The sequence below is a fragment of the Lucilia sericata genome, unplaced genomic scaffold (genome assembly GCF_015586225.1).
Source record: "Lucilia sericata isolate MDLA Ls3-8-SP2 unplaced genomic scaffold, ASM1558622v1 Contig000544F_arrow, whole genome shotgun sequence".
In the NCBI taxonomy this organism is placed as follows: Eukaryota; Metazoa; Arthropoda; class Insecta; order Diptera; family Calliphoridae; genus Lucilia; species Lucilia sericata.
The window spans coordinates 317,073-336,519 of NW_023994554.1; the positions used below are offsets into that span (position 1 = coordinate 317,073).

Here is a 19,447-nt window from a genome sequence, read left to right on the forward strand (position 1 = left end):
ATTACTTTGACACATCAAGACCTAGAGATATGTACATACATACATACATACATATATGTGTATATAGTGAACAAACATTATGGTGTTTTTGTTGCTTTATAAAACAACCAATAATTTCTGTCGTTTCCCTTTAACTTCCAATAAGAATTCAATAAAAACTCTAAAAACTATAGTGTTGAAACATTTACGCTTAACATTTGGTTGTGTCAGCGAGCAAACAGCTTCTGTATTTCCTGGCAACAAAAATTGTGAACGATTCGAATGCCGTGAGTGTGTTTTTGAAGTATTAGTTGTGCTACTGTATAATTTTTCTTCAACATTTATGTTTTAACAGTGACGAAGGAAATTTATTGAAGCAATAAGAATCAACTAAATCTAATATTTCGTTTAGTCTCAACGGAGATGCCGAAAAAATGTTTTTAAAAGTTGTTGAAGATGTTCAGATTATCCTATTAATCTGCACAAGTTTTACCCACCACTGTTCGTGCTGTATATGCATGATGCAACTCAATGCAATGAAAACATTTCTCTCTTCATTTCAAGTCGTATAGGAAAATAAAAATATTTCAAGAATATAAAGGAACCTCATCATCTGCATAATATGCTTTAGGGAAACTTCGTTGCATTTTTGCTTTGAATATGAAAATCAAATATATTTTCTTTGCACTTCATAAAATTTTATATGGCTTTTAAAAAGACAAACTAAAAAATCGATGATGATGACGACCCTGACGATGTTGCAAAGAAAATATCAATAGATTCAACTTCCGGTGAAAAAGAGGGCGCATTTTATGTTTTTAAATTAGTTTTTCAAAATTTATTTTTCCGATATAAAAGTTAAATTGTAAGAGTAACTACATTAGTTTTCATTTTGTTCAAAAAACTACATATTAAATAAAAACATTGATGAAAAATAAATTGTGCAATTATAAAACAAAAGAAAAGTGTTGGTTTTTAAAAGAAACGTGAAGTTACAACTCCCACCAACAACAGCAACATAGAAGCACCACCATAGGCCATGGCGGAATCACGGGCCAAAGGAATTTCAGTGGTATTGAATTCCAAGAAATTGCAACCAGCACCTTCACAAGTATAACAGTTGGAAATATCCTTACATAAACCATTAGCTTGGGCACTTGATAGACAGCCACGTTGAACGGAATTGGTACTATTACGGCCATCTTTGCGAATATAACATTTATCGCCCAATTTATAGGTGGGACAAATCACCGGCTTAGCATAGATATCAGTGGCACAGGTACTGTTTTCATTATTACCGCTACATTGCAAACACTGTAAACGATGGGTAGGAAATACTTGACGATTGCAGCCCTCGGTAAAGGTACAAATCAGACATTCCATTTCATTGTTGCAATTAGAGGCGGTGGCATTATCTAAGTCCATAGCACAACCACGAATAGTGTTACCATCTAGGGGTATAAGAAGTTTAAAAGTTTTTTAAATATGATAAAAGTTACGAATGTCTTGTTCGCTTAATTACCTAAAACTCTGGTGTAACATTTCGATGTGGAATTGGTGCACTCTTTAGCTAAAAATGAATCGGGATTTGTGGCACATTTAATATCGTTAGCTGAATTACATTGAACGCAGGCATCTGAAAAGAGGGATAAACAAAAATAAAATTTTTCTAATGATGACCAATTTAATAAGATTTTTTGGAAAGCATAACAAACATTTTCTAAAAAATCCAAACAGTCAATAGTTGAAGATCTTATTTTTTATAATCCCAATAGTTAACAAGTAAGAAATTATAGTCGGGCGAGGCCGACCATATAATACCCTACACCTTTGACAAAAAAAATCCCATAATGTGATTTAGTTGCCATAATAAAGCATTTAAGTTGAATTGTACCTTGCCTTAGATATACATACTTAAGCCGTTTATTGTTGAATAAAAGTGTGGACATTTAAGTGAAATTTTGATAGGGCTTTTCATTGGGTTTTGCAGCTTTTTGTCGAGATATGAGTATATTAAACATAATTATGAACTTATTCGGCGGGTTCAGTTGTATGGGGGCTAGGTGAAATAATGGACCGATGTAAACTATTTTCAACAGGCTTCAAGGTTTAAAAGCCCTATTCGGGGGTTCAGTTGTATGGGGGCTAGGTGAAATAATGGACCGATGTTAAACATTTTCAATAGGTTTCGTCCAAGGTTGGCAACCGTTTCGAAACGGTGATAAGGTAGCGGTATCGGCATTTTGAGTTATTTAGGTATTGGTATTTTAGCGTTATCGGTATTTTGGCTTATTTCGGTATAGGTATTTTAGCGTTATCGGTATTTTGACTAATTTAGGTATTGATATTTTAGCGTTATCGGTATTTTGGTTTATTTCGGTATTGATATTTTAGCGTTATCGGTAGTGTACAAAAAATATATTTTAGCGGTAATTTCAGTATGATTTAAATAACTAACAAGTATGAAAGTATAGTCGGGCATGGCCGACTATATTGTACCCTACATCATGGGTATATTTTAAAAATTATTTATTTTTCATAAAAAAAATATTATGTTGAATTTTACCTTAATTCCGATGTATTAAAGCAATTTATTGATGAAAAACAAAATTTTTAAAAGAAGCTTTTTATGGGAGTTAGGTTTAAATATGGGCAGATACTCAACAAATTGGGAAGAGGGATGTTAGTTATGCAGAATTTCATCACTAATGGTTACAAGTCAATTTTTGGACGTTTAAGATATTTTTTAAAGGGGGGTTGTATGGGGGCGGCCGATCATTATAAAAATTGGCATAGTCGTTTATGCCTCTATACATTTTTGGTGAGATAGTAGTATATTTGACATAGTTATGAGTTAAAAACCCCAAACCGGTAGGTGGTGGGGGTAGTTGAATTAATGGACTTTGAACTTTGTCACTGGTATCTTCATGCCTAGGAAGCAGGGTTCAGTATACGTAGAAATTTTTATCTTTCTTGTGAAAAGACAGATTTTAACATTGAGGCCTCTCGGTTGAGCCCAGCTCAAGGCCGTATTCAGAGCCTCCACAGCTCTTTTACATAAGTTATTTGGATCCTTTCCATTTAAAAGTATTACGACATCATCTGCATAGCAGTTTTAAGTCCTTTATCAGTTAGGGTCCTTAGGAGGCTATTAATCGTGATAACCCAGAGTAAAAGTGACAAAATGCCACCCAGTAGTATACCGCGAAATACCTTTTTCCTGATAGTTATATCGTACATATCGCAGCTTATCCATCTGTTCCTTGGATGTAGTTCATCCAGTTAGATCGGTATACTTTAAAGTGGGTGTAGGTCCAATATTTTTATGCGTTACAAACATCAGCACAGATGCAAAGTACTTATTTATCCTAGTCCCCATACAACCAGAACTTCCGATTTGGGATTTTTAACTCGAAACTACGTCAAATATACTACTATCTCTCCAAAAATTGGCACAATTAAGTTTTATATAGGAATAAAAGCAATCTCGATTCGGCTATGCCGAATCTTAAATATCCTTCACCAGCAAGCTACTTTTTATTAAAACCCATTTAACTATCTAATTTTTACATAACTTCTCAAAATTTTTGTTTCCGTAGTGAGGGTACTAATATTTATGCATATGTGGAACTAATTTCGATTAGGTTCATAAAATTTTATATTAAAAGGCCAGTTGCAAACATTTTAATATAATGATTTATCTATACAAAACATACTCATGTCGAATTTTATCTGGATATAATCATTTAGTAATGAATTAAGTGGTATTAAGTGATTTTCAGAAGTAAAATTCCGTATAACGATTTATATATACAAAATACACATTTATGTCGAATTTGATCCCGGTGACTTTGATTGTCAATGTGCGTTTAAGTAATTTTCGGAAATGATCTTTATATGGGAGTTGTGACCAATTATGGACCTATCAAGAAAAAATTTCGTATAATGATGTATATGCAAACAAAAAATTCAAGTCGAATATTACTCCAATAGATTTATTAATGAATTATTAATGAAAGTGGACCTTATATAGGAGCTATGACCAATTACGGTCCTCTCCAGAAAAATTTCGTAGAGTGATTCATATGTATGTACACAAAACTTATTTGTGTCGAATTTTATCAAGATAGCTTTATTTGACAATGGAATATTTGAGTTTAAATGATTTTCGGAAGAGGGCCTTATATGGGAGCTAGTATGATTTCTATTCATATTATAGTTTTATGTACAAAATTTTGTGTTGATACCGATATTTTTGAGGGAGTTATTAACGATAAACTAATTTCCGGGAGTATACACCTTTGTATGGGGGCTATGGGAAATATTGGATCAATTGAACACACTTGATCCCTGGCACAAAAAAGTAATGTGCGACAAAATTCATCGAAATATCTGTGGTAGTTTCTGAGAAAACTACTTCAGAATTGGGAAAAAGAACGTTATTTTTTTCGATGTAGTCTGAAATTTTTACTCATAACTTTTTACATCGTGAACCGATTTTACTGATTTTCAATACCAAACTGTACCGGATAATAAAGAACGTGTTGGGTGAATTTTCGTGCTTAATTTTAACGTGCGCGTGTTTTACACAGACAAACAGACAGACCGACGGACAGACGACTCAGAATTTCATAAGGATCAAGAATATATATACTTTGTTGGGACAAAGTTATATATACCCTCTATCACCACTGATGGTGGTGGAGGATATAAAGATATCTTAAACGTCCAAATATTGATTTATAACCATTAGTATCGCGATTAAACTCAGCAATTCAGAAATACATCCCTCCTTTTTTGATGGTGGGTATAAAAAGAAGGTTGCCATTGTTTGAGGAAGAAATGAAAAATCGCCAGTGATATTAACAATATTAATAAAGTGAATATTTACTTACTTTGGAAATTTTATTTCTTTTTAATAAGATATCGGTATTGGTATTTTAGCGTTATCGGTAATTTAGCTTATTTCGGTATTGGTATTTTAGCGTTATCGGTATTTTAGCTTATTTCGGTATTGATATTTTAGGGTTATCGGTATTTTGGCTTATTTCGATATGGGTATATTAGCGGTAACGGTAGTTGTGCTGAAAAGGTATTTTAGCGGTAACGATAGCTTAGCGATAACGGTTGCCAACCTTGGTTTCGTCTACGATACCATAAAAGATCATGTGCCAAATTTCATTGAATTATCTCCAAAATTGCGACCTGTAGTTTGATTACAAGGATTACAAGCCCTATTGGGGGGTTCTGTTGTATGGGGGCTAGGTGAAATAATGGACCGATCTTAACCATTTTCAATAGGCTTCGTCCCTGGGACAATAGAAGATCATGTACCAAATTTCATTATAATAAAATTGCGACCTGTAGTTTGATTACAAGGTTTACATGGACGGACGGACATAGCTAAATCGACTCAGAAAATGATTCTGAGCCGATTGGTATACTTTAGGGTATAGGACCAATATTATTGGGCGTTACAAACATCAGCACAAACCCAATATACCCTCCCCACTAAAGTGGTGTAGGGTATAAAAATGCATGGTATTACAAATATTAAACTTTAAGAAAACATTTTAGACAAACATTAATAAATATGTCTAATGGGACTGTACATTTGTAAGCTAGATAAGTTGTCAACTGATAAACCCTTAAAAATAATTACATATTTATTTTTTAGATTTGAATGAATGTACATTAGGGTTGCCCCAAAATAGAAGTTTCTGATGTTGTCGCCGATAATAAAAATGTAGTTCATTCTATGATGCCATTTCTAAAGTTTTTTTGTCAAGACATCAATGTCAAAGAATAAGAACTTACATTTTTAGAAGTTTTCATGATTTTTTTTTTCATGTTTTTTCAAAGAAAATATTCGCAATTTTGGTATCATATGAAAGGTCTTCGAAATGCTATCGCACCTATTTGAAGACCTTTCACATTATTTCATATCATTCCTTTCCGTGAAACATAAAAAAATTACCTTTCTATCCACTTTCTCACAGCATACCAAATATTGAACCCAGGTCAAACAATTTTGAGAAATAATAGCTTAGAATGAGTCAAATCAAACATCAGTACTTTTTACTGATATAAACGGGGCTACCCCGGGGCTACATACAATATTTTGTTATACCAATAATGAATCAACTTATGTTTATCATATATCAACAATGTTATTATTTAGTACATATTAAGTTTAAAAGTAGTTGTCAAAGTTTATTTGACAATTAAAAGTAAATTCTGGAATCTGATCGAAACCGAATTATGGTCGAAAATTCGAAGTTATATTTGAAAAATGTTTAAAGTTATTTCCATTAGCTCCAAATCATAAAGATTCTAAGAATTTTATTAAAAAAATTAAGATTTTTTTTCCAATTTCAAACTTAAAATTTAAATATCATTTTAAAATTTACTTGAAACAGAATAGTCAATATAATAATAATCAAATGTAAGTTCGATTTTTTAAAGCTTAAATGCTTGTTATTTAAAATGTTGCAAAATAGTTTTTAATTTTAAATAAAATGTAATTTTTGTGAAAAGAATCCTTTTGAGCTTTGATCGTCGCTCATATTCCTTTAAGAGTAAATTAATATTTGTTATTATTATTTCACAGATCTCAAATTATTTTATATTAGCAGGGACTTAAACGTCATAACGTCAAAAATCGTTTTAAACTTATGTTTATTAACGGATGATGTCAACTGTTGTTAGTAATGCATGTAGTGTGTGTATGTCGATAACTTTAATCAATATTTTACAGATAAGATTAGGTAGAAACTTTGTTAAAATCAAAATTATATATTAAAAAATAAATTACGAAAACTCCTAAAAATATAAGAAAAATACCAAGTTTCAAGAACAAATGGTAATTTTTTCGTTATTTATTATAAAAATGTTATGCAAACACTATTTCACTACATAGATGAAAAAGAAATTGATCAAACTAGTATTGAAATCAAACATTTGTAAAAACTTTTATTATAACTTAAAACGTTAAAATTTTTAAACACTTTTATGCTTTTGTTATATTTCATCTTTCGTCATTAATAAAGCAATCATGAGAGTTTATTAAGATTATTTTATTACCCGCATTCACATAAACCAAATAGGCTATAAATAGTATTCCACATGTTGCAAAGAAACGCATTTTGCACTGAGTATATAACTTTTTTCTTTTATTTTCACGTAAAATTGATTTTAAATTAATAATCGAGCACTTTTAACTTCTCACAGCGACAATACTAGACTGAGTAGTTAAATGCAATTTCAGAAATTTTTTACCTTACTATCGATAAATATTTTTTTTTTATTATTTTTTCTAATCTTATCTATGTATGTTATATTTATTATTTTTATTACTAGTATTGATATTTATTTTAGTATATATGTATGTATGTATTATATTGTATTGATAAAATTTTTGTCACTTGTTGAAATGAAATTTTTGAATCGCTCCAAAGAAGTTAACAATAATTTCTTTTGCTCGAATAAAAACTTTTTACCGGATAATCATAGTTGTGATATTGTGGGATCAAAAATATTGACTTGTTTTATTGATAAGGCAAAATGTTAAAGATGCGTCATTTTGATTTTCTTGGAATGTATTTCAAAGTCTCAAGTTGTACTCTAATTAGTAATCATTTTACATAACATAAAAATAACTTTTAACTGAAATAAATTGCAAACACATTTTATAAATTTACACATTAGTGTGAAATTAAAAACAAAAATAAATAGTATAATCTGGATAAGATAAAACTTTTAATAAGAATGACTAATGTCTTGTGTCGAAACTGCCGACAATACAGGTTAAAGGTTTTTGAAAAATACCATTGAATAGGTCTCCCCTTGTGACATTTGCTAGACTCGCTGTTTCTGCTAGAAAAGTACGATAGCATTTTGAATTAACAGCCTAGCCTAGGCTTGATCAGTGAATTCTCTGAAGCCGTTGCAGTCTAATATAATTTGTTTAGTAAAATTACAGTGCACCACACTGCAGTGGAGTCGTGGAAATCATAAAAACGACAACGTCGGGTTGTGAAGTAGCTCAAACCCGCATCCGCTATTTAGATACCGTATAAGCTTACTCATATAATACTCTTCTTTAATATACATAGGAAATCCTAAATTTGTAAAAAAAATCCTTACTAAAAATCACAATTGTTCAAGTTAGCGCTCAATGGATTAATGGAAATATATATTACATATTGTATATGTATATATTAGGGTATTCAAACGAATAGTCAATCGGTTAATCGATCAATTTTTAACGATTAATCGCTCGAATAAATGAAAATTGCCAAATTTCAAATAACGAATAAACCGATAATTTATATAAATTAACCGATTAAGAAAACTTATTATTTAACAGTAAAATTACTGTATATTTTATACAAAATTCAATATTTTTATAGTAAATTTTCTTCCTTTATTAATCCCTTAATTATTTTTCTATAATGAAGAATATTTTTTGATGATTTTTATAACAACACTTCAGAAATATTGTGAGAATTTGTTCAGATTTACCTACTTCTAGAATCAGGATCATACAGAAACCCAGAAACTTCCAGATTCCTGAAAAAAAATATTCTATTTCAAATAAGTTCTTCAGCAATAGTTATATACCCCGTTTACGCGGTGCAATTATTCGTAATTCACGCTCTCATACATCATTCAACCCCCAATTACGTACTGAATGACATGATTCGCCATACAAAATTCCAGCTGCCAATTACACAAGCTGTACGTAATTCAGTTTGAATTATGTACGAATTACGAATGAATGAGTGTCATTTCTAATTTTTATCGGGTATTTATCATAATCAGCTTACAAAAAAATGTAAATAAATAGAAAATATACAACTTAAACTGTTGAAATAATGTAATAAACTTATTTTTGTATCATACAAAATTTTTGTATTCCAAAAAATTATAAAATAATGATTGAAAAAAATGGCATGGCGATGAACTGTCAAAACGAATTACGAATGTGTCGTAGAAACGGGTTAATTGGCTATTGTTACTCAGAGGCCGAATTAAGTAATTCAACTCCTTCGTGTGAACTTGGTATTACACAAAAAAATGTTAATATTATGCACATTACAGCAGTTTAGACTTAAGTTATGCCAAATTTATTTTATTTTTATTATTTTCGCTTTTATCGTCAATTTGCCATCTCCAATGTCTTTGTCATCTCTAAAATCTTACTCATAACTAATTTTCTTACACTTTATTGAATCTGTCAAAAACACCGAAACAAAACAAAAACAATCAAGTGCAAAAATTAGCAGACAGTTTAAATAAAATGTTTTCTTTTTATTAATAATAAATAAATTAACTAAAAATGTCTGTAATAATTTGCATAAATGATTATTGGCAACATAAAATCTACTATCATATTGTGCCCTCCAAACAAAATATCAACAATAACAACTTGAATAGAATCGACTATAATTTAGAAATTTTGCAAACAATCAAAAGGACAACCAAGTGTCCAAATGTTAATAAACTGCCGGTATTGAAACGTTTAAAATGGGAAATTGATGGTATAAATTATTATTATTTGCAAAAGGAATTATTAAACTATTTGGAATATAGAAAAGTGTTGAGCACTTGGCTGCAGTTAAAAGGTGTGCAATTGTTATGGTTACAAATTGTTAAGCCGGAGAGAGATATAATCGATTGGAAATGGTGAGTGTGTTTTTTATTAAAGCCCTGTAGTAAAATAAGCAAAAAAAAAAAAATTACTATATTAAAGCAATTGCTTTATATTTTTTTTAGGAATCGTATGCTAGCTGTTATATTATGGGAAAAAATAGAAACCGAATATCTAATGTCCTGGTTATCTACCTTAGGAGGAGCTTTTTCAGCTTTAGGCGAACAATTCTCCAAATGCGTAGGTTATATGTTATATTTACTTTAATAAAAGAACTTATTCTGAAAACGCTATTTTACCATTTTCAGGCTGAAATGGCTGGTAAAATATCACAGAAACAACTAATGATTGGCATTAAACTGGGTGACCCTTTTTTGCAATCTAGATGTAAACTTTTCTACAGTATATCACTAATACAAACGGGACGTTTGAGATCAGCTAAATACATCATAAGACAACAGTATAACTTTGCCCGCAGTCATGCCGAAGTGGATGGACGTTTAGTTAAAATGTGCAAAGGAATATGGTTGAAATTACAATATGAATATGGCTTAAGGCTGAAATCACGCAAAAAAGAAGCATTGCAAAATCAAAAAATTAATGGTGCTGGTGACAAGTAGATGTTAAAAGGATGTTGTGGTAACGTCACATTTAATCTATAAACTGATGTTAAACTCAGGACTGTTGAAACGAGTAAATGTTTGCTAAAAGTGAAATAAAATTTTGATATGGGTTATTTTCTTATTATTGTTTAATTTAAATTTAGTTTTGTTGTGGTTTTGTTATGTGAATTTTATTTAATAACCTTTTAAAATTTAAAAACTTTTAGTTCAAGTGCTCCTTTTTTCCGTTATTAAAGAAATTTGTTATAATGGAAATGTAATAAAGTGTCCAGTTATTTAAATAAAACTTGATAATAATTTAAATTAAAACGTGTTATAATTTTCAAATGGAAATCATTGTCAAAATGCAATTGTAATGGTTAGGTGGAGAGATGGGCAAAAAATTATGATTTGTAAAGTTCATGTTGGCATAAAGTGCCATATCCGTTATATACATACAAAAATAGGTTAATGGACTGGCATACATTAATAAAACTGGGGCTTATATACAACATACCTTCGTAATTTTCATTTTTGAGATAACATTTTCAAAATTTTGTACATTTTAGTCTGCTGTTAAAACTACAAGTTGAGTTATCTGTAAATATTTATATAATCCTCTCATTCTAAATTTTCTACATAAAATTTATAGATTTTTAAAAATCTTCAATGGCCTCCCTTAACAAAGAATTAATAAAATTAAAGGAAGCATCAATTCTTTTTTATATATAGAAAAAAATGCATTTTATAATATTTTGTATCTTTGTTTCGGTTTTCTTTACCGATTAATAATTGTTGTAAATCAAATATGTTGTATGTTGTGTGTAGTATGTATATAAGATAATAATAAATATATATAAATGGGTTAATATTGTATGTATTTGTATATTTGTTTTATACGTATAAGTATGTATTTTGTTGTTTTTAAAATATTTATATTTATATAAAAGAGTATACCGTTTTATAATTCTTTAGGAATCAAAAAACAGGTTGATTTTAAAAATGCAAATCATGATTGGAAATAAATGAATATAAGTAGACCACCATGTTTGTCATCAAGGAAAAAAGCTTATTGGTTTGTTTTGTTAGAGCTGTCTTGAAGAGGAGTTGTGTGTGTGTGTGTCTCTGGCAAACAACACATGTTTAGTATTTTAGAATAAAGACATGTATGATGTACTATATAAATATTGATGATGAAACCCTAAGACACTTATTGGGCCAAGGTGCCCATGGGATCCCAGGCAGGTAAAACAATAGGTTCTTGATCGAAAACGCGTAAAATATCTTCAGGCACATATTTTTTATCGACCACAACTTCAAAACCAAATTCTTTGAACCATTCGGCAGACATAACCAAATAACCCTTTTCGCCACGATCTTCGCCCCAGGAATTTTCCACGCGTAATTTCTTTGGTTGCGAATTTTCCTAAGTTGAAAGAAAAATAACATTGAAATACAAATGTTTATAGGTGTTTTGAGTGCTTCTAACTTACATCTAGTGAAACGGCTGTAAAGACCATGGCATGAGTCATGGCAGATTCACCATAAATCAAACGATCAGCTTTGGTCAAGGTTTTCTGTATATCTATATCGAAGACCAGCTTAAAATCGTGGCTAGAAAAGAGGAAAAAATATTAAAAGTTGATATAGTCTTGATAATTTTTAAACTTTATATAACTTACACATTCAAGTCCTCGATACCTTGTCTAGGAGCAAAACGTTTGCTGACCTCACAACCAAACCACACGGGTTCACCAGCTTTTATGCTGGCTGCCACCATTTGCAGCAAGATTTCAACCGGTTGATTATTATACAACACTGGACGACCATCGACTACATTACCCAAACAGTCTACAGTATAGGCTTGATTGTATTTGCTAGAAGGACGGGGATCAGTAACTAAACAAACCTAAACAGAAAAAATAACGATTTTTAGTAATTTAAGGTAAAAATTATAAGTTTTTATAAATTAAATACCTTATCCTCAACATTAAACAGAGGCTTAACCATGGTATTATAGAATTCAAGTGGTGTTATGGGACCCACTGTATGGTATGCTTTGGTTTTGTTATAATACTCCCAAGTAAACTCTTTGGCTGGTATACCCAAGCAAATGCCAACAACTTTATAAATTTCACCCATCATTTCATCAACTTTAGCATTAACTTCATCGTCACTTGGATTTGTATCCATCAGGTCACGCAGTACTTTGGCATATTCACGCAACTAGCAAAAGAAATTAGAAATATGAAAAAAAATCATAGTTTTTTTAGGTTACAACACCTACCTTGCTCTTTAAAACACCATTCATGCGTACACTAGCTTCAGAACTGTAGCTTTCGGGGAAACATTTCTTTGGCATAAGACCATGTTTGGTTATCAAATTAACTAACATATCCCACTGACCACCATCTGAAGTTGGATCCTATTTAAAGAAAATTATTAATTTTTAAAGAAATGCATTTATAATAATGATAAAAAAACCTACATTCAATAAAAATGATACCAAACGACCATCAACCTTCTCGCCTCGCTTGGCAGTTTTAACAATATTATTAAGGAAATAGTTGCAACGTTCAATTTTATCCCAATAAAATAAATATGACTGAGAAAACTCAAATTCTTCTAGATTATACTCTTTCATTAATGGCAAACGTAAACAATTCAAAGCAGCAAACAACCAACATCTACCCGAACTTTTTTGGTTTGTTACCGGTTTGCCCTCCATTTCCACCTACAATAAAAAATAATACATTGTGAAAAACAAATTATTAAATTTACATTTAAAATTCTAAACTTTACCTTATAAGTAAACACATGATTGGTGGTTTCCAACTGTTGGCGTGACAAACACACATCCCAGGGATCAAAACGGGAGCATACATTTTGTGCCAAAATATTTTTGGGCTCACTGTAAAACTCCTTACGCCATTTGTCTAATTTATCTTGTGTTATGGCCGAGGTAGAGGCTAAAAGAAAATTTGAGCCACTTAAGTGTTTGTTGTGTTCGAATATATTTTTTAAAATTCGTTGGCTTGCTTGTAGTATGGGACGTTGCCTACTGGTGGTTTGATAAATCTTATTTACAACTGAAACGGCGTGGCAGAAAAGAAATGTTGGTCAAATGTTTATTTTCACCCATTTAAGAACCCAAATGGTGGTGGGATTTATCGATCACACACACATAGAGAATATGAATGAAATGTTTTAATACAAAGCGGACAAAATATCATTAAATTTATTGTTGTGGACTTAATTATACGAGAAAAGTAGTTAGTTAGTATATTTGATTCGATATTAACTGGGTTCTTATGGTAATGATTATTTCTTTTAAGGTTTTAGGTTTTTGATAAAAAGAAGGAATCCATTCAGGCGTTCAGAAACGCAATTGCAAAATATTTTCTTCTAAATAATAGGTATAAACAATCCATCCTTTATTAAATAATTAATTCAAAATCGTTTTTTAGTGTGAAATCGAATATAAAGCTAAAACTCAGAATTCAGAGTTTGGCGAAAAATTAAATTTTAAGTGAAAAAACTAGGGAAAATTTAAATTTTAGTAATAATTTAAAGAAAATTCGAAGTTTTCGGAGTTTTTGTAAAATTTGAATCAAAAAACAATCAAAACCCAGGGACTAAAATTTGAGATGAAATTTTGGTACCTATCTGGATTTAAAAACTATTTGAATCGTGTTATTGTTATGAATACACAAAAAGAAAATAGTAAATCAGAAATATTTTTTGTTTTTCGTTAAATAAAAAAGGGCCTTAAAAAATATCAGTACAAAATGCATAATCATCACAAAGTACCTATTTTTTCCATCAAAACTTATGATCATTTGTTTAGATTTTACGTGTTTAAAATTTTAATTGGATAGAAGTGATAATGCGAAAAATATAAAAAAATAAAAGTGAGAGCTATAAAAATTGATAGTAAAACAACAACAGTAAGCAGCAACAAATTTACACACAAAGAAATGCAAATGAGGCAAGCAAATATTTTTATCTTAACACATAAAAACAACAGTCAACAAAAAATAAAAGATAACGACAGAGTTGAAAAAAATTAATATTAATAAAAAAAAACGTACAAAAGATCTAGGCAAATAATAACAATGACCCCCTCTCACACCCCTCCTCAACTCTTATGACTACTTATGATGATTAGGGCACATACGGACAAAAAATAACAACTACAACAAGAAAGATATCTTGGTTGGCTTTTGCCTTCTCTTCTGGCAAAATGTATTGCAAAATTCCACAACCGCAACAAATGTACTTTTGTGCCACATTTGTTTGTGCCAGCAGAAAAACAAGCAACAAAAAAATATTCAAGCAATCAATACATATTACTACTACTATTTCCAGTTTTTTCCTATTTTTTGGTTTATTTAGTTAAAAATACATTTTGTATTTGCTTATTTCAGAAAATATTAAAATTATGTTGTGGGTGCATTATGCAGCACTTTCTATTGTTGAAAAAAGTTAATTTTATTGAACTATTTGTTTAGGGCAAATTTTTAAAACACTTTAATTTACTTACACATTTTATTGTTCACAAATTGACGAAAACGACCAAGTTAGGTTAAAAAATAAAAACTTTTTCTTTTTTTATAGTTGTTTTATACGCGTTTTCGTAGGAAATTTTTATTTTTTTGCAAAATCTCACAGAGATGCAAAAGCGGCAATGACAAAGTGAAATGATATGATAACAGGCTTGCCAAAGTTTAAAATTTTTTAATTATCATCAGGGAGGCCAACTTATTTAAACCAAAATATCTTCCGTAAAATCTCCTTTAATACCAGAAAAAATTTTGTTTTGTTATGACAACAAATAATGTGAGTTTCTTAGATACATTATTACTATTTATTAATATTTTAAAATAACTTTCTAGCCAAAACTTTTTGTTATATGCAATTAAAATTATTTTTGTGTGATGACTATACTGCTTTTTGTTAATCTAGGTAACTCTGTTGTTGAATATTAACAATATTGCCACATGAACGTTTGTTGTATTGACCTGCCGAATTTATTTGCAGTGACCGAAGTAAGATTTGCCCCATATTGTTTCAATGTCAATATAACAAAAATATTTTAACAGAAGGAAGTGATATTAGTCCCTGCCGCCAATAAAAGAAGATAACCAAAAGCTTGAAAATTAGATGCGCGCTTAAAACAAGACAATAGTATCAGAACAAAAATATATATAAAATTTGCAATTGCTTAAATATATAAAACACATAAACATAGATGTGCTTGAATTAAACTCGGGTAAGGTACAATTTTCTCCATCACCACATATGACTCGAAAGTGACAAAAAATTAAATGAAAAAATATTCTTTATCCACTCGAGCTGAATTACTCATCGTTTAAATTGGAGCCGTTTAGATTCGTTAAGTTCCGAAATTTTTTAAAATAAAAATGTAGACAACCTTTGACAGCAGTCAGTGCGAAACAAAGCAAGGCGAATTTACATTGTATCACTGCAAAAATCGGCAAAACTTAGTTTTATATAAGTTTTACTGATTCTGCTGATTTTCATAATGATCGAGCCTCATTTGACCCTATTTCCCGTATGAAGTCCCCTTCATATTATTATCATAGCTTTGTGTTACAAAAGGAATTATCAACATTTTAAGAAGCGTCCAATAAGATAACCCACATCTTCATAATAACATCTTTCCGAAGACGTGCGTTATATCGTACATTTTCCGTAGAAAAATCCTAAAATAAGGCATCAATATCTTTATTAAGCATTTGAGTCTTTATTGAATTGCGAGATATTTAGTTGTATGTTTCTTTAAAAGTAAACAATTGTAAAGTCAATGAATAAGTACTAGTACTGAAAATTGAAAATTAATGTGAAAAGTTATTCCGGCTGCAAAATAAGTTGTCAACGGGCCGACACTTTTGGCGTTGGCGTGGCTTGGGAAAATTTACCTGTTGCTCAGCTAGCCGCCGGTCCCGTCGATATGGCTTGCTACTCTGTTTTGCACATACTTTAATCTGCCGGAATAGAAATTTTCGTTTGAAACACACATTATTCAATTCCAAAATTTTAATATTTTTAAATTTAGTTTTTAATAAAATTTAAAATTTTGCAAACTATTTTTATGAAATGAATTAGTCGTACTTACTGTTTTTGACATCTACGTGAACCAAATGCAAAAACAAAATACATGTAAAATGTTGTTTTTGTTGCCGAACAGCCACCTTATGTGAATTCGCCTTGCAAACACTTGTGCAGTGTAGGAAAAAAGTAAATAAATGTTGCATTCTGCTGTTGTTGAAGTACGCCAGCATTTGTGCTGTGCAAATGTTTTCTTAAAATTTAAACAATCTTTAAATGAAACGGAATCATTGAAAATTAATGTGGACGAGAATAAAGTGCAATTACAAAATCCAAAATGTACTGCTGAGATATTTGTCAACAAATACTTTACGATTTTAGCGGGAACATTTAGCAACTTAATAGTTGATGTGGAAAATGCAGCCTTTCGTATTAGCATAAAAGATGTAAAAATAGATGATCCTCAAAATCAAAAAGATGAAAAAATTGCTGGGCAATTGAATCTGGTGGAGCAGGACGTGGCATCGGTGCTGTGTTGCAATTGTAAGACAACATTGGTAGCTCCACAAAAATATGAAAAAATACGAGAATTTCCCTCGGGAGCCATAGATGTAAGTGAATTTTTTTGTCATCATGGTCCCTGTTTTAAAGATGTTTTAGTGCCCAAGTCAAAGGATTTGTTTTATGGATTTCAATTTATTGTGTTGAATAGAGAAGTTGTAGAAAATTCAACACGGGAAAAGGAAAATCATTTGTACTGTAAGAGATGTTTGAGATACTTAGGAGAAACCCTGTTTAATGGCAAGGCAGCCAAATTATGGTGTGATTCCTTACATTTGGATTTAAAAGGTAACATAATGGATATTTTGGCCTACAGCGCTCAATCAAAAATCCACAAACTTATGCTAAAGGCCATAGAAGAAACCTCATTACCCTCACCGGAACCTTTGTTAAGAAATATGCATTTTACCAAAGTCTTATTGGAAGCTAGTTTTCCTGATCGCCGCTCACAATTTTTACTTGTTCATATTTTAGAAAAACATTTGCCGGTTTTAATTCTTGAACAATGTGAGGAGAAGTTAACTAGAGGATTATCTACAAATACTTGCATAGAACTTAAGCCATGTAAAGCCTTTAAAATACTTTATCGTTCGATAGCATCGGAAGACGAAGAAGCTGTCAACAACAATGATGAGGAGTTAAATAAACGGCCACCATTGCTAGAATACTGGCAGCAGGATATTAATATTTTAAAAATGAAAATTTCACCTTTTCTATTCAGCGCTTTTCATGAAGAATTAGGACAAAACATTAATGTTTTGCCCGAAATTTATCGCGTAAATAATGATGACTTTTTACTAAGTTATATATTTTATTGATTCAAAATACTATGAGACTGAATTAAAAAAAATGTAACGATAAAATGTAAAACCAATTAATTAGATTTCTGAATTATAACCCAAGAATAAAATTATTCTCTGGCATATTAAAATATTTATTTAGATATGTATAATTCATTTGTTCTGAACTCTGTTTGAAAAAATATTTTTTATCGGCAAATAACTCAATTTAGAACTGAAAAATTTCCAATTTGTAAAACTAATAATAAGTAAAAGTGTTCCCCTTTAAATCGAGTTTTGGATTCCTTTTAAAAAAGTTTACTGTAAATAATAAATGATTTTCACCTGGCAAATTTGTACTTCCCTTAAAAGCTATATAAAATTAGAACAATTGTTATGTTATATAAGATTTTTTATACATATATATTTATTATTTGCTATTATACTCACAACAATAACATAATAAAAATTATTTTAAAAAATTCATAAGGGGTTGTAAATAATTTTTGAATAAAACGGATGACCAGCTAAATATAAGCTAGCTTTGAATTTACAGTTCAAGATATGGAAGTCATTAACAGTATAAAGTTTGTACCAGTTTGTTTGGAACTTCTAGTTTTGCAATATTTGATAAAAGCTTATACGTTTTTAGATGTTTTGCGTTAGAACAAATATAATTATATTTGTAATTGCTAGAATTGCAAGCTTAAGTTCTAAATGACAATAATTTGACTCAATCCGAGTGAAACCCATAAATCTATTGAGAACTAAAACAATACAATTATCAAAATTACAAAGGTTTAAAACTGAATAAACTTCTTTAAAAAATACACACATACTTTAGAATACATATTTGTTACGGTTTTTAAAACAAGCTACATCATATACACAAACGCTTGTTGTTTAATTGGGAAAATACATAAATATATAATTTTTCACTTAATAATTGCAAGTTTAGATTTTACTTTGCCATTTTACGCATTTGTTTAGTTTGTTCATGCATGGCTATCTCTGCCTGATCGGCTTTATTAATCATTCTATCCAAAGCATCTAAATGAGAAGTCATTTTCTTATCCAAATCCAATTTAGCTTGACGTATTTTTTCTGTTGGTATCACTGGCTGACCCTCCTGATGTTGCATATTATCCAAATTATCAAGAGCCTGATTAATATCGGCCGATGTATTGGCCGCTGTTGTATTACGTCTTGATGAAGTATTGGGCGTGTCTTCGTTGAGTTGCGACTTGCCCGTATCCATTGAACTAGTTCTGCTGAATATATTAGTCAGACTGCCGCAAGCAGTTTGTTTAAAACGATTAAGTTTTTGTTGTGTTGATGATAAAATGCCAGTCAATTCGTCCAATTTACTGCCTGTACCTTTTAAAGCTTCATCTTGTTCTTCCAGCATCTTTAAGAGTTTAAGATGTAACTTTTTACAGTTTCACTTAATTTTTTATTAACTCATTTTATTACCTTCGCTTCAGCTGCTTCACGTTCATCTTGTTCCTGTTGTAGCCTTTCGGCTCTGGCCTTTTCAAATTCTTCTTTGTCAGGCTTTGCAATGCCCAACAATTCAGCTCTCATACATTCATATTCATAAGTTCCTTCGGCCATTATCTTAAATTTTACTTAATTTTTTTATAACAATTAAATCGATTTTTTTCCACGTTTAATTTAAAACAATTTATATAGGACAAATAAATCCGGTGGTAATTAGTCTAATGGTTGAATTGACAAATGCTACACTAGTTCCATAATCGGCGCATGAGCATAACTCAAGTGTTTATTATTTGTTTTAAGAA

At 30.5% G+C, this 19,447-nt stretch overlaps 5 protein-coding genes across 5 annotated transcripts; 2 read left to right on the plus strand and 3 right to left on the minus strand.

The window, feature by feature from the left end:
* Nucleotides 1-787: 787 nt before the first annotated feature.
* On the minus strand, nucleotides 788-7,244 carry LOC119606002. Its single transcript, XM_037959361.1, has 3 exons — nucleotides 7,063-7,244; nucleotides 1,502-1,615; nucleotides 788-1,430 (listed from the first exon to the last, which is right to left on the minus strand). The coding sequence occupies exons 1-3, from the start codon at nucleotides 7,121-7,123 to the stop codon at nucleotides 955-957; spliced, it is 651 nt and encodes a 216-aa protein (XP_037815289.1). The 5' UTR covers nucleotides 7,124-7,244; the 3' UTR covers nucleotides 788-954.
* Nucleotides 7,245-9,221: 1,977 nt separating this feature from the next.
* Nucleotides 9,222-10,557, plus strand: LOC119605979 (uncharacterized protein F58A4.6). The gene is made up of 3 exons (XM_037959338.1): nucleotides 9,222-9,666; nucleotides 9,757-9,871; nucleotides 9,940-10,557. Exons 1-3 carry the CDS (start codon nucleotides 9,320-9,322, stop codon nucleotides 10,249-10,251), a joined length of 774 nt encoding a protein of 257 aa, XP_037815266.1. The 5' UTR covers nucleotides 9,222-9,319; the 3' UTR covers nucleotides 10,252-10,557.
* Nucleotides 10,558-10,948: 391 nt separating this feature from the next.
* On the minus strand, nucleotides 10,949-15,191 carry LOC119605978 (bleomycin hydrolase). Its single transcript, XM_037959337.1, has 8 exons — nucleotides 14,777-15,191; nucleotides 13,036-13,202; nucleotides 12,722-12,967; nucleotides 12,521-12,658; nucleotides 12,211-12,459; nucleotides 11,916-12,142; nucleotides 11,727-11,847; nucleotides 10,949-11,659 (listed from the first exon to the last, which is right to left on the minus strand). Exons 1-8 carry the CDS (start codon nucleotides 14,778-14,780, stop codon nucleotides 11,444-11,446), a joined length of 1,368 nt encoding a protein of 455 aa, XP_037815265.1. The 5' UTR covers nucleotides 14,781-15,191; the 3' UTR covers nucleotides 10,949-11,443.
* A 1,263-nt stretch (nucleotides 15,192-16,454) lies between these two features.
* Nucleotides 16,455-18,038, plus strand: LOC119605998. Its single transcript, XM_037959358.1, has one exon. The coding sequence runs from the start codon at nucleotides 16,503-16,505 to the stop codon at nucleotides 17,682-17,684; it is 1,182 nt and encodes a 393-aa protein (XP_037815286.1). The 5' UTR covers nucleotides 16,455-16,502; the 3' UTR covers nucleotides 17,685-18,038.
* Nucleotides 18,039-18,046: 8 nt separating this feature from the next.
* LOC119605999 lies at nucleotides 18,047-19,392 on the minus strand. The gene is made up of 2 exons (XM_037959359.1): nucleotides 19,119-19,392; nucleotides 18,047-19,053 (listed from the first exon to the last, which is right to left on the minus strand). Exons 1-2 carry the CDS (start codon nucleotides 19,257-19,259, stop codon nucleotides 18,607-18,609), a joined length of 588 nt encoding a protein of 195 aa, XP_037815287.1. The 5' UTR covers nucleotides 19,260-19,392; the 3' UTR covers nucleotides 18,047-18,606.
* Between the last annotated feature and the right edge of the window lie 55 nt (nucleotides 19,393-19,447).

Bases quoted from the DNA above. Each gene is read 5' to 3' on its own strand.
- LOC119605998 (XM_037959358.1), top strand. From the start codon at position 16,503: ATGTTGCATTCTGCTGTTGTTGAAGTACGCCAGCATTTGTGCTGTGCA.
- LOC119606002 (XM_037959361.1), bottom strand. From the start codon at position 7,123: ATGCGTTTCTTTGCAACATGTGGAATACTATTTATAGCCTATTTGGTT. The intron at 1,616-7,062 runs GTAATAAAATAA...CCCTCTTTTCAG, and splicing joins TTTGGTTTATGTGAATGCGG to ATGCCTGCGTTCAATGTAAT. The intron at 1,431-1,501 runs GTAATTAAGCGA...TTATACCCCTAG, and splicing joins ATGTTACACCAGAGTTTTAG to ATGGTAACACTATTCGTGGT.
- LOC119605999 (XM_037959359.1), bottom strand. From the start codon at position 19,259: ATGGCCGAAGGAACTTATGAATATGAATGTATGAGAGCTGAATTGTTG. The intron at 19,054-19,118 runs GTAATAAAATGA...AAACTCTTAAAG, and splicing joins GTGAAGCAGCTGAAGCGAAG to ATGCTGGAAGAACAAGATGA.
- LOC119605979 (XM_037959338.1), top strand. From the start codon at position 9,320: ATGTCTGTAATAATTTGCATAAATGATTATTGGCAACATAAAATCTAC. The intron at 9,667-9,756 runs GTGAGTGTGTTT...TATTTTTTTTAG, and splicing joins GATATAATCGATTGGAAATG to GAATCGTATGCTAGCTGTTA. The intron at 9,872-9,939 runs GTAGGTTATATG...TACCATTTTCAG, and splicing joins GCGAACAATTCTCCAAATGC to GCTGAAATGGCTGGTAAAAT.
- LOC119605978 (XM_037959337.1), bottom strand. The intron at 11,848-11,915 runs GTAAGTTATATA...CCTCTTTTCTAG, and splicing joins GGTATCGAGGACTTGAATGT to CCACGATTTTAAGCTGGTCT. The intron at 11,660-11,726 runs GTAAGTTAGAAG...CTTTCAACTTAG, and splicing joins TTACAGCCGTTTCACTAGAT to GAAAATTCGCAACCAAAGAA.